The sequence below is a fragment of the Balaenoptera ricei genome, chromosome 3, assembly GCF_028023285.1.
Source record: "Balaenoptera ricei isolate mBalRic1 chromosome 3, mBalRic1.hap2, whole genome shotgun sequence".
In the NCBI taxonomy this organism is placed as follows: domain Eukaryota; kingdom Metazoa; phylum Chordata; class Mammalia; order Artiodactyla; family Balaenopteridae; genus Balaenoptera; species Balaenoptera ricei.
In genome coordinates, this window is record NC_082641.1 from 18,990,046 (window position 1) to 19,004,442 (window position 14,397).

Here is a 14,397-nt window from a genome sequence, read left to right on the forward strand (position 1 = left end):
CTTGAATAACCAATGAGAAATTTCAGTTATGGTACATGGGAAAACATTTTAAAGAACCTATTCTTGCATAGATCTTTCTGATAACTCGTGGCAGCACAGCAAATTCTGTCTCACCCCAGTACCAAAGCTGGGCCCACTTTGTTCTCTCACTCACCTACCCTTTGCCTGATTTTCCAGATTTATTTCTCTCTTCAGGCACTAGCTGCAAACTCCTTATATAAGGGCTCAGCTCTGCGACCCTATCCTTTATCCTAATTGGCACCACAAAAAACCTAATTGTTTATCTAATAAGACAGAACTTTCTAATACTGTAGAGGGATGTGTGTGTTTGCTTTAAGGATGCTGTTTCAGTAATAAAGTGTCACTAAAGGCCATAAATTCGTGTAAATATTTCCAATTTACATGAAATAAGCACCAGGTTAAAGAATTTATGTACTGGATTGCATTGTCTTCTTAAAGGTCATACTTTCCCTCAAAGTACTGCCTTCATTTTTCTGCCCGTGTAAAACCAAGACACAATTTTTAAAACAGCTGTCCCCATTTTCAGGGACTAGTTTCTAATACATTTTCCCAGTTGTATTTCTAAATCTGTAGCAATCATAGCACCGCGTAAAAGAGGCAGCTCAAAAAAAAAAAAAAAAAAAAATAGCAGAAACTGAATAAAAGATTTGCAGCCCTGAATATGCATACAAAAATTTTAAATCGAAGTGAACTCCTCTGAGCTGATTTCTTAGGTGAAGGAGAGAATATGGTCTTTGAATGCCTGATAAGGTCACAGACACAATTTCAAGTGCACTTATGGTAAATCCATGTGACAACTCCTACAGCCACTAACCTGCGTCTGCCCTCAGAGTAGTCTGTGCAATCTTCCTTGCATGTCTGGGATGGTTGTGGGGACAGCAGAAGCCCTCCGAGAAATGTCACACATGGGAAATAGTAACAATGGCTCATATACGAGAGTTTCAAATTGAAACCTAGAAGTGATGAGTAGCTTTACCTTACACATGTGCTAGAAACCAGAAGTTACTATGAAATAAATTGAGCGATTGGCAGTGGTGACTAAGGAATAAAATTTATAATTAAAACTTGTCAGTAAAGCTGGAATCCTTAACTCATTGACCTTAAAATACATATTATAGGACTTTGAGAATTGAAGTTGTTGAATTTATATTTTATTTGAATTATTAAGAATGATGATGATACTATAGCTTAATTGTAAATTTATTCTAGTAATGACTTCATAATGATATTTGCTTCCTAGTTTGATGGAATAACTACTGTAGGCTACTTATAGCCACAAAGGGTGCAATACCTTTTCTCAGAGTCTCTATGGATAGCTACAAAGAATGCAACACATCCCTTTCTGAACCACTTTGAGACTCAGATGCAATACATACTTTGGATAATTTATTTTGAGTGAAGAATGACTATCTGGTATTTGGTGTTACCTCCAGCACTGTGTAGGCATCTGAATTTGCAATGACAATCAATTACGGTACAAAGTGAGTTATGTACTTAAAGTACAAAGGAATTCCATGAATTCAGGGAAATGCAAAGACTGTAAAATAGTGAAGAATGTTATATATCCTAGATATTTATGTATCTATTCATACATTTAGAATAGAGCAGGAAGAAAAAATAGTTAAGTAGAAAAAAAAGTAAATGAAATTAATTGTATCCTCTACAGTGCAGGAATAATCTTCTGAGTTACAAACAAGATATTTCCGTCAACCTGCAGAAAATAAATGTTGAAAAGGCCTCGTCTCATCTGACAGAATTTTGATTCGCTTACTCACCCACAGGAGACATTTCTGGGACACTAGCAATATAAGGTCCATCCAAAAACTTTGGCTCATTATCATTAATATCCTGCACTTTGATGATGAATTCTGATTCAGGCTCTAGGGGCTTCCTGGTTTCTATGTCCACAGCCTGAGCACGAAGTGTGTAGAAAGGTTTTTCTTCTCTATCCAGGCTCCTTATTGCATGAATGTCCCCTGTAGTTTCATCAATGGTAAAAACGGTGCCAGCGCCATCTCCTGAGAGGGTGTATTTAACAGTGCCCTCTCCCTTATCTAAGTCAGAATGGAGCTTTAGGGAGAGAGGGAGAGAGAGAGAAAGAGAGACAGAGAAACACCATTAAAGGGATGGTCCCATGTTAAAAAGCCATACTTGCAGTATAATTTTTCACCAGAGAAGTTAAACCAAAATCTTATGTTTTTTTTTCCTTTTTTTTCCCACCAACTTTTTTATTATAAGCATTTTTAACACACAAAAAAAGTTGAAAAAATGTATGGTGGACACCTATATATACCTATATATATCTCAGAGATTCCACTGTTTACCTTCCAATTTAATCATATAGGCTTTTGACTTATCACATAGATAGATCATATCCCTATCCTTTCATTCACTCTCCTGTCAATCCATCATATTTCTCCATGCATTACAGAGGTTAGAAGTACAGCCCCAAATCCATCAACATGCATAAATACAACTATTTTGAACATTTATTTCTTTTATATACTTTGGGGGATAAAATTTTCATAAAATGAAATGCACAACTCTTAAGTGTACTTAGAGTTTCATTTTAAATGATTGTTGTATTAAAATAAATTAGCTCATATATATTAAATCATACAACTTCCAAATACTCTGAGGATAGAAATCAGTGATGTGAATCCAGTGAGAGATATGGTAAAAAAAAAAAAAAAAAAATCAGAAAACACTGAGCCTTTTCATTTGAAAGGAGAGGAGAGTTTTGACATACCAGGTCAATTTCAGATATGTACGATGGAGTATCTCATTTTAACAGACTGACTCTCAATGAGTTATTCAATATTACTCAGCCAAGCAATGGGTAGAATAACTGATTATCCTTTCACAGGCAAATGGTTAGCCCTAATCCATTCTATATATTTGAAATGTTATAATATAGAACATTTTAAATTTCTGCTAAGTTCTTTTGAAATTCAACACATGTATAATTCACTATAATACAGTATGGAATAAGACACATATCAATGTAATAGGGGAGAGGACCAAAGAGAAGAGAAATTATTATTGTGATACTGTAAATCAGTGTTTTTCAATATGGAGTCCAAGAATTAATGATAGATGGACATAGTCTTGGAGATCTATAAATTATCCAAGAATAAATTTATATAGATAAATAATATGATATAAATATTTCATTATATATAATTCTCTAAGAATATGTGTACTCATATATTTCATAAATAATATAAATTTACATTCTATTTAAATTAAAAAGGATACATATTCTTATAAATAATATTATTTTGTATCCAAATGCTGATCTGGGGGCTTCCCCGGTGGCGCAGTGGCTAGGAATCCGCCTGCCAATGCAGGGGACACGGGTTCGTGCCCCGGTCCGGGAAGATCCCACATGCCGCAGAGCGGCTAGGCCCGTGAGCCACAACTACTGAGCCTGCGCGTCTGGAGCCTGTGCTCCACAACAAGAGAGGCCGCGACAGTGAGAGGCCCGCGCACCGCGATGAAGAGTGGCCCCCGCTTGCCACAACTGGAGAAAGCCCTCGCACAGAAACGAAGACCCAACACAGCCAAAAATAAAAAAAAATAAATTAATAACAAATGCTGATCTAAAATGTTTCAAACTATTCTCACTCATTTAGGCACAGCTGTCTGATTTCAATGTTCAAATTTTTATTTTTAAAAGCTCATTCCAGTCAACGGATCAGTCAAAGAAAAAATGTTAAACTTTTAAAGTGACCATAGCCATTTGGGCTGTGCTTTAAAATTTTCACACAATTATAGGTGTCTTGCAAAATTTGGGGTAAAAATGAGTTGTTTTTCTTAATGTTTCAACACAACATAAAAGCTTTGAAAATATTTTAAATTATATAGTTATCCTTTGCAAATAGGCGTTCTGTGTATTCGTATTAGTAATACCAAAACACAAAAACTCAACTTGGCTACATCTTTGCTCTTAAACTCAACATTCTGCTTTAGCTTCAGTAAAATAACGTCATCCTTCATATTCATGTTATTAAAATGACTTTATTCATTTTGTGAATTTGTATTTACTTCAAATTGCTCTGAAAGTATGTTTGCATAAGAGCATAAGCAAAGGATTTGGACTGGGTAAATGATATAATTTAAACAATGAGAAAACTATAAGGGGGAACCAAGTTTTGATTTTTCTTTAAAAGTTTCTGTATATTTTACTCAAGTCTAAGGAAAATTGCAGAGAATGACAGGAAAAAGTTTTTTCCTCCTAATATTTTATGAACTGCTATGAAGCATAGGAAGCTTCAAGCATAAAATCAAGCTGTAGATAAATGTTCTTTGAACTTAGGAATTTCAAATTACAAATTTCATCCATACTATTAAAGATATTCAACACATGAACATTTACTTTTACTTTCAAATTTATCTAAAGATATGAGACAAGCAAAAGCCCAATGCAAAAGCAATGTCTTTATAAACTGGATCCATTTTGCCAATGGCTCCAAAGAATATGTGGTAATATTGTGGAAGCAAGTGAAAATTCTAAGTAGGTTTTTACAATGTGATCCAAGTAGAGTCACCAAAAAAAATTTTCATTTAGCCAAAATCAGAACTGTTTTCTCTTCAAACTGACATAAGAATAAAAAAGCAAATGTCTTTTCAGCTCTATTCAAGATCCAAATTACACTTCTACCTTTTCCTTCTAATTTAAATTTGGGTTTTGCAGAGATTAAAGTTTCAGAAGAAATATGTGAAAATACGTTAAATTTGAACTGAAAATGAGATGGATGAATGTAAAATTCTTGAGAGGATTAGAATGGTTACAGCAGTTCATTGCATGTTAATACCTTAAAGAAGATCACCTGCAGTACCCAGCATTGACAGGCAATGTTTAAAATCAGTTATTCAGTACCACATGTAAAACGGATGGTTAGTGGGAAGCTGCTGCATAGCAACGGGAGATCAGCTTGATGCTTTGTGACCACCTAGAGGGGTGGGATAGGGAAGGTGTGAGGGAGGCTCAAGAGGGACAGGATATGGGGATATATGTATATGTATAGCTGATTCACTCTGTTGTACAACAGAAATTAACACAACGTTGTAAAGCAATTATACTCCAATAAAGATATTTTTAAAAATAAATAAATAAATAAAATAAAATTAGTTATTCAGTATTAATTGAGTCCAGTACATGGGTGACTAGGTAAAAGTATTGGTATTTTTGCAACGTCAATTCTAATGTTAAATGAATGATGTTGGCCTGATGTTGGGTATTGTAGAATTTGCTTTGTATCACATATAAAATAACTTGAATAGAGAATATATATAACATAATAGTTTATGTTGTAAACTAACATAAAAATCCCTATCACCCTCTTACTTAGAGATAACTTCTTTTATCATTTTATACACTTTCCATTATATATACACATATATTCATATATAAATGAAAGGGTATACATATAGAAATATGTTTGTATATGTTTTATATGTATATATAATATTATCTGATTATAAATACATATATACATGATATAAAAATGAGAAACGAGTCAACATTTTCAATAACAATATACCATAATCATTTTCAGTATAATTTGAAACTTTTCAGAATTATTTTTTAATATCTGTATTATGTTCGTTCAAAGGAAATTGAATGATTCAATGGGTTTTGCTTAACCTTTTATAAACAATGTGATGAATATGTGTGTGTTGTCTTAATTCCTTAAATAAACAGGTAAATATAAATAGAAGGGTAATTATAAAGACCAAAAATGTAACTTTTATGAATCAAAAAATTGTGAATCTTGAATGATTCCAGAACTTGATGTCTACAGATGAGACTGGTTTCTTAAATTTTTAGCAATGCAACTCAGGCTTAGCTTACATTATGAAGCTACTTCTCAGTTTTATTTGCATTTAACAGGAGGGAGGGTTACAGAAGGATTCACTTGCTGAATCTTTGGGTTGTGTTAACTATGAACAATCACACGATGCCATTTTACACAGCGGCTTTAAGCTCCATGTAAGATAATAATTCCACAAGGATAAAATTATTTTCCTTTATAGTGATTTAAAAATAACGCAAGAAATATTTCTTATTCTGATTATTTTTTTAAAAAAGCTGTTTCTGAGTAGGCGCTGACTGTATTTACTGACTGAAGCAGCCAAATCCAATAATATCATCTTTTAGTATTGACAGTTAAAATAAAATTTCTCACAGAGAGTTCCATAAATGATAGCTATAGAAGTATGCACTGTCCAGGCAGTTGTTTTGTGGAAGTGGTGTTGTTATTTTCTGATGTTTTCCAAGTCATCTCAGATGGAGCGTGAAAATGAGATGCCAAGAGAGGCTTAAAAAAGACACCTAGGACTAGCTTTGGAGTGTAAGCAAATCTGAACTCCAGTGTCTAAAAGTTTTGAGAAAGCTAATCTAAAGTTAAGTGTTTACTAGCATCTCTCAGATTATATTTTACAAACTGCTGCAGAAATAAAGAAATGTATTCTTATTTTCTCTGGGTTGAAAAGTGCACATAAAATGGGAAATACTTTTTATATCACTATACCCAGCAGTGATTTTTATTTCCATTTGCTATTTGTCAGGATAAGGGTGGTTACAGGCATGAGGAGGGCATGGAGGATGTTGGGAGAAATGTATGATTCTGAAAAGTTTTTGCTAGAAAATCAAAAATTGTGTTCAACATGTATTTCATTTGATGTATATACCTGCAAATTACTTTATTAATTATATGTCTATAGGTTTTATGGTACACTACCTAGTGTTTTACGGTACACTACATAGTGTTTTATGGTACACTACATACTATTTTATAACCTGAATTTTAGATGGATTATATAACAATTTGCTTTATCAATAAGTATGAATTTATTACGTCTATTTAAGTTAATCACAGGTATTTTAACCAAAGTACTACATTGAAATGGCTAAAATCAGAGTATGGAAGAGCTTGTAATGCACAATTTTACCTTCCTTTTCTCAGTCTCATTCCCCAGGGAAATCATGTTTTAACTGTTTCTGTTGAATTCTTATTTAAAAAAAAACATATGTGGATATTTGTTAAATAAAAAAATGTTATAATAGTATTTCTTTTATCAATTTGAATAATACTTATTGACTTGCAAACCCCAGGCCACCTCTTTTTTTCCAATAGTGTTGTAATATCATTTATTTTACTTGTTATCAATGAAACACTGGTCTGAATAGTATATGTGTACTTCGGGTCTGAATTCAGTTCAATCCTACAATGTAACTCTGGTTCTCTATTTTCTACTATTATAACATTAACACTTTTACAGTCCCCCCTAAACTCCTTCCCTTTCTCATCCCTGAATTCCACTGTCTGTATTATACAGAATTAAGTGTAAAGATTTTGGTCTATTTATATATTTATGTATTTATTTATTGGTCTCTTTTTTAAAAGTAAGCGCTAATGGTTAATTTTATGTATTAGTTTGACTGGGCCACAGGATGCCCAGACATTTGGTCACAGACTATTCTTGGTATATCAGTGAGGATATTCCTGGATTAGAATAACATTTGAATCAATAGACAAAGTAAAGCAGACTGTGGTCCCTTATGTGGGTGTGCCTCATCCAATCAACTGAAGACCTGAGTAGAACAAAAAAGCTGACCCTTCCATAAGTAAGAGGGAACTCCTCCTGCCTGACTGCCTTCAAGCTGTGACACTGGTTTTTATTCTGCCTCCAGACTTGAACTGAAACATCAGTTCTTCTGAGTCGAGCCTGTCGGTCTTTGCAATAGAAATATACCATGTGTTCTCCGGGGTTTCCAACTTGCTGACTGCAAATCCTGGGATTTGTCAGCCTCCGTAATTGTACAAGCCAATTCTTGATAATAAATAAATATATATCCTATTGACTATTTCTCTGGAGGACCCTGATTAATACATAAGCCTTCAAAGCCCTCTCCATCAGTTGCTGCTAAAACATAAAATAAAGCTAAACAAAACACAAACTCGTTTGATAATTATAATAATGTACATATTTTTGTTCCATAGCCAAATAACATACAGTGCCTATATGATTTCAATATTTTCATTTTGCATATGGAGTTTTTTGAGATATCTTTTTGTTTGTATTATTTGCTTTTCTCATATCTTTAAGCTCACCTCATTTCTCAGGGCCAACATCAAATCTCCTTTTCAAAACATACGTTGTTCAGGGACTCCTCTTTCTTCCTACTCCAAACTAGAGCATTTGCACGATTTTCAACCTGGAATTTTTCTTTATTAATCTCCTGGTTTGAAACACTATTTCTTGGATTTTATATTTTCTTCTATATTAGTTGACTACTTTGTTTGTTGCCGCCAATCTCCTATAACTTCTTGAGAATGTGTCTGTGAGAGGTAAGTTTCTTTAGTCTTTGGATGTTAGAAATGCCTTTATTTCAGGCTTTATTTCTTTACCTACACATATACTTAATTATTGTCTGGGCATATAGTTCTAGATTGGAAATAATTTTCCCTTCACACGTTTAAAGGCATGTATCTATATTCTTCTAGAAACCAATGGTAAAACTGATGTCCGTCTGATTATATTTCCATTGCAAGTAAGAAGCCTCTTTTTTCTCCCCATTTTATTTTACTCTAAAATTACAATCTTATTTTTATTTTGGTATTCTAATTATTTAGAACACTGTCTCCAAGTGTCTGTTTATGTGTGCTTGTGTTTTGAACATTGTCTCCAGATGTGAGTTGATATGTGTTTGTGTTTCTTTCTTTGGGTCAGGCACTTAGTAAGTTCCTTCGATTCAAAAACTATTTTCCTTCAGCACTGAAGGAAATTTCCTTTTATGATTATTTCCATGATTATGTTCTATCCTCCATGTTTCCCATTGTCTTTCTGGAATTCATATGTTCAATGTTAGATCTCATGGACCTTCTGTAAATAATACACTTTTTCTACAGTCATTCATTTCTATATCTTTTGACCTATTTTGTGAAAAAATTAAGTTATCTTAAAATTATTTATTGATTATTTTCAGCATTTTCAAAGTCAATACACATATCCATGTGTGCACACACACATATGACAGGCATATTAATTTCCAAGATTTTTTTCCTTTACTATGAATGTCCCCTTTCAATAGAATTGTGCTCTTATTTTGTGGACACGGGGAATTCTTGAATCTTTTTGAGGATTCTAATTTGTGTGTGTGTGTGTGTGTGTGTGTGTGTGTGTGTGTGTGTGAAGACTCTCATTTGTCTGTTCATATTTAAGGATGGAGTTTTGAACTTGTGGGTTGAATTTATTGATTACAGTTTTGCCCTAGGTTGAATGGAAAGAGAATCAACCATTCCTTTTAATTTCAGATATTTGGTTGGGGACATTCTAACCACAATGGAGTTCCATCATTGCCCTAATTATTTCCAGATTCTCTACAGAAGAACTTCTTTTTTTCAAAATTTCTTTATTGTTTACATTCTGCTCATTTATGTTTGGATTCCATGCATTATCATGTAGGTGGAAGGAATTCTGTATACAGACTATCAGTTAATCTCTATGTTTTACCCTGCATGTCTTTCTCCTTTTCTCTTGATCATTGGCATTTCTGAGTCTTTTTCAGAATTGTCCCTCCTTAGTCAGAGCCCTCTCAATATAAATGCTTGTAAGTAGCTTTGAACTTACTTGACCAGTCACCAATCCTTCACGCACTTATCAGTTTATAGAAATGGGCTAAACTGTCTGATGCCCGCCACACCACCCCGTTAGCATTATGCCCATCATCACCTAATAACCAGCCATATTCAATTTTCTCCTCTTGTCTCTCCAAATACTTTTTTTTAGTTCTTTATTTTTTTTGAACATATATCCAAGAAAGTTTCAATCATTGCATTTGGATTTTGTGTCTTTGTTTTCTTTAAGTTTAAAAGAATCATGCCTATTTATATTAATTATTTTCTCATCATTATCTTTCTCAGGAAACTAGGCCCCGTTCTGAATGTCTGCTAGAACACGAAACTTCCCGATGTGTTTTTAAATCTTTACTATTCTATCTTAGAATATCTCTTCAGCTTTTAAGTATGTAAGAGCCAATGTGGTGCCATAACAGTATGCCCTACTTAATACTGAGATCCTTGTAATACAAATTACAGACATCTTCCACCAGCCATCTCCATAAATACATTCAGTCTAGGGGAAAGCTTCCCAGTACAGGACACGCCTCAGTAAATGTTGGTGTAATAACAGCATGTAAATAGTAATACTTATTTCCAATTTTAAAATCTATGATTATGAAGGCTGTAGAATGATTTAGTACTATGGTTCAGCAGTTAGTGCATGAAATAGGAAGTAATATTATAACTTTTACTTATATACAGGATTCATTCAGATAAATGGGCCAAAATGAGTATGAGAAAATTTTATGTGAATTTCTTTCGACAAAATAATTTTATTATATACAAAACAAACTACTTTTGCTACATTGTCTTTGGTGAACATAAAATACTTAGTGTGTCTTCTTTGCAGTTGCTTAGTTCTCAGGAACCTCACAGTGGCCATTGTATCAGCTACAAAGTGATTAGATTATGTTTAAGGCACTGTTTATTTATGAAAGAAGACCAGATACAAAGATGATCTATAACTCTGCCTGTGTAATGCCATAATGCAAAATTTCTCTCTTTTGGAAGCCACTGAATGCCCAAGAATATTTGACATTCTATTCCATTCTGCTCCCTGAAGGGACTCATTTGTTCTTCCTAGCTTGATTGTTGTCATTTGAGCAAAAGGAATATCACTTTACAAGGCTGGAAATTACCTTTAACAGCCCAATGTTAGTTGAGAACTCCCCTGCCTGGGTTACAGACCCAAAGCTATTTATCATCTGGAAATATTTCACCTTCCATTTAAGAGAGTAGAAATTCATTTCAAAAGGGCCCACACCTCCGCCAAGGTAAGCCAAAGAAGAGCAAAGAAGAACAAAGACTATTTGCAATGCTTGGGAGCAACAAAAGCTGATATGCTTGGATATATTATACATCCCATTAAAGAAAAATATATACTATTCACCCGATGTTCTCTTTCATCTTTCTTTTTCTCCTTGAAGATTGCATGTGTGGTTACATGTGAGGGGCATCCTAACTATTTTTTTAGATTGTCATATTTTATGACTTTACCTTGACCAGATTATATTATATCATTTGAGAGTGTCACATTATATTAATAGGTACTTCTGTAAAAGTTTAAGAGGTCATTGGCATGGGCCCTGGATTTGGGAGGAAAAATATGGAGAAGAAGGTTAAAATAATTTCTTTCCTACATTTCCAAAGCTGTAAAACATTTTTCACAAAGCCAGGTTTTAGGTAAAAAAAACATTTCCAGACAATAAACTAGTCATCAAATTGTCAGTAACAGAATATCTATGTGGAATAAAAGTGAATTTTATGTACGATTTCAAATGTTGTTACTTTTCAGAATACTAGATAGGTTTGTATGATTTATTCTAGATTTAAAAGAAATGCCAAAAGTATACAAAAAATAATGCCAATAATCATGGTTTATTAATAATCATAGTACAGTATTATAGCTAGATATCATTTATTAAGTTATTACTATTTTGTATCTATGTTATTACTTTTATTATTAGCCCTTACTGAATATTAGGCACTGTGTCACACATGTTATAAGCTTTACTTAATTCTCAAAAAAAATGATACGCTACTATTATAAATCTGATAGATAAAATTTTTAAACTAAATTCTAATAGTTCAACATGTAAAATGTAATTTCCAAAAGCTATATGTTCTATCCTAACTTCTTAGTACATGCATCTAATAACTCTAATAAAGCAGACAGACCCAAATCTTAACTCTAATATAAAACATGGATTGATCTAAAATCCATGATTATGAGCATCAAAATTTGGGGTGAGAGTCCCAAACCCATTCGTTCTTACCTGGATGTTACTATGTAAGTTAACAAATTTCTTTGGACTTCAGAATCCTCATATGTAAAATGTGGATTCTAATATTTGTATCATAAAATATGGAGGATATAGTAGAGAATTTAACTTCATAATGTCCATTTCCCTTCATTTATCTCTATTTACATCCAAACAAGCCCAGGATAGCAATATTTGTTTCCACTTCACTTATATTAATGTATGTAAATAGGTGCAAGAAAACTAATCGGATACAAAATAATGTTAGGAAACCCTATCAAGCTTCTACTTTTGGCTAGACAATTTTCTAATGGCTTTATATACTTTATACACTCTAATACTCAAAACAACCGTATGAGTACAACCCTACTATTATCATCCCCATCTGGTAGATATAGAAATTGAGGCACAGAGAGGCCAAGTTGGCTCGGGACACACACATAGAAAGAAACAAAGCTGAGATTCCAATCAGGTAGTCTAATCCCATGCGACTAGCACTTAAAACCAAAGGAACTTTCTTTTAATTTGGTAAGTATAATACCATTTTCCTTAACTTTCAAAACTGGGTCTCTCTTGAGAGGAAACACACACACACACACACACACACACACACAAACACACATTGAATCATCTTTGGTCAGATAATTAGCTTAGCCACAGATGCTAGCTACCCAAGTATTTTGTGACATCAGTTGGAACAAAACCCAATTGCATTATTATGGATGCATTCCTGAGATTGGCTTCATTCAAAAATGCTTTGGACTGCCCACTAGTGATTGCACTAGGCTCTAGAGAACATCACGTAGTATTTGTTCTTAAGGACACAGGAGTCCAGAGTCCAGTAGGGAACACTATGTGTCATAACAACAAAGATATCCATTGGAAACACTGTTTCTTTTTATAGTTTTCTGCCTCTCAAATCCTAATTTTCTAAAGAAAATGTTTATAAGCATATGCTGTATAATTTAAAAAATGCTATATTTGTGTTTTATTAAAGTACAAAGTGGTATTACATTTATAGTTAGAAATCATATAAATAATATGCTGTGTCAATTATAGATTTGAAACAATTAAGTCAACTAGAAAATTGTGAAAAATATTTATGTTGAAGAGAATATAGTTAACTTTTATATCAGTGAAATTCTTCAATGAAAATTATTTTCCTGAGTTTCTGCCCATGGTTATACTATAATTTGCTTTGAAACATATAAAAATCCATTATGTTAAAGACGAAATGGAGTAACTATTTAATTAGAGAAATAGTCATTAACGCGTGTGGTTTCTTTGTCACAATTTACTAATAACCACACAAATAGACATGTGAATGTGTGTGAGGATGTTTAGACATGTGTACATGTTGTATGTGAGAGAAAAAAAGAGAGAGAAAGAGATGGTATTTATACATGTTTTCATGTGCTCACACATGCACATTTCTCCGAAATGAATAAAGGTCAAGTAGATGTACATACTCTAAAACAATACTCTAAGAACACAATCTGAAATTATATTATCTGCTTTTTTTCAAGGGTGGTTTGAAGGTGACCCATTTTCTGTAACATGCATTACTGTGGGGGTTGCTTTATGTGTTAAAGCACAAAGCCATCTCATTGAAGTCTTTTATTTCCTTTCCTCACTTTACAGTAACTACTTTAAGTGGATTTTGAAAGTATAATATCACCAATACAAAAAAAAAAAAATCCAATTACTTAAACAGCTTGCTTTCTTTGTATCATGAGTTAAGCTTTATGTCAAATTTACTGTTAAGAATTCATTTCTCTCAGTCTTATATCCTATAACAGTGCCATAAATATTATCTTATCTGCATGAGAATTTATACTTTAAATATTATTTTTTGCCAAAAGTATAAAAATGAGTAACCTTAATGTTAAATTTCAATTTGTTAAAGAGAAATAGAGTTACTATTCTGTGTAAGAAATGCAGTAGGTTACCTCTTGTTTCTAAGTATAGGTTAGCTTTGTTTTTTTTTAAAGCTCTCATTATAAACACATTAAGGAAAGAATCATTCTCAGGATTCACTTCCCACTAGGGCTAATAGGATTCCCTAGAAACCACCAAAGAGATAATAGGTCCAATTTGACTTCAACTTTAAAAGGAAAAAGGAAAGAATAAAAAAAAAGAAAAATGAGCACAGATTTCACAGATATTAGAACCTCAATTTTGACTGCTTTTTAGCAGATACATAGTATTGGATGCCTGAGTGAAATAAACTGTTTTCAGGCTATTGCATTTTTACAGGTCAAATTTTTTTTAAACAAAGAATTCAGGATTATAAGGGCAGATGTTTAATTTGATATTGATTGAGGCCTTAAATGAATAAATTTCTCAAAGTTTGATTACTTTTCAAAAGAAACTGAGTTGCTTTGTGATTAAAATTTCCTAATAATTCATAGAATCCATGGAATCATGTATGTATGTGTGTTTGTAGCACATGTTCCTGAAACTGACATATGAATACCATAGACTGT

At 33.0% G+C, this 14,397-nt stretch overlaps 1 protein-coding gene across 3 annotated transcripts in view; it reads right to left on the minus strand.

Moving 5' to 3' along the window:
* The window catches only part of CDH12 (cadherin 12), a 276,586-nt gene that overhangs the window by 195,961 nt on the left and 66,228 nt on the right, over positions 1–14,397 (minus strand). For all 3 annotated transcript variants that reach the window (XM_059919224.1, XM_059919226.1, XM_059919225.1), the window contains exon 2: positions 1,797–2,091. In XM_059919224.1, coding sequence (XP_059775207.1) covers positions 1,797–2,091 — 295 coding nt within the window. The remainder of the gene's footprint in view (positions 1–1,796; positions 2,092–14,397) is intronic.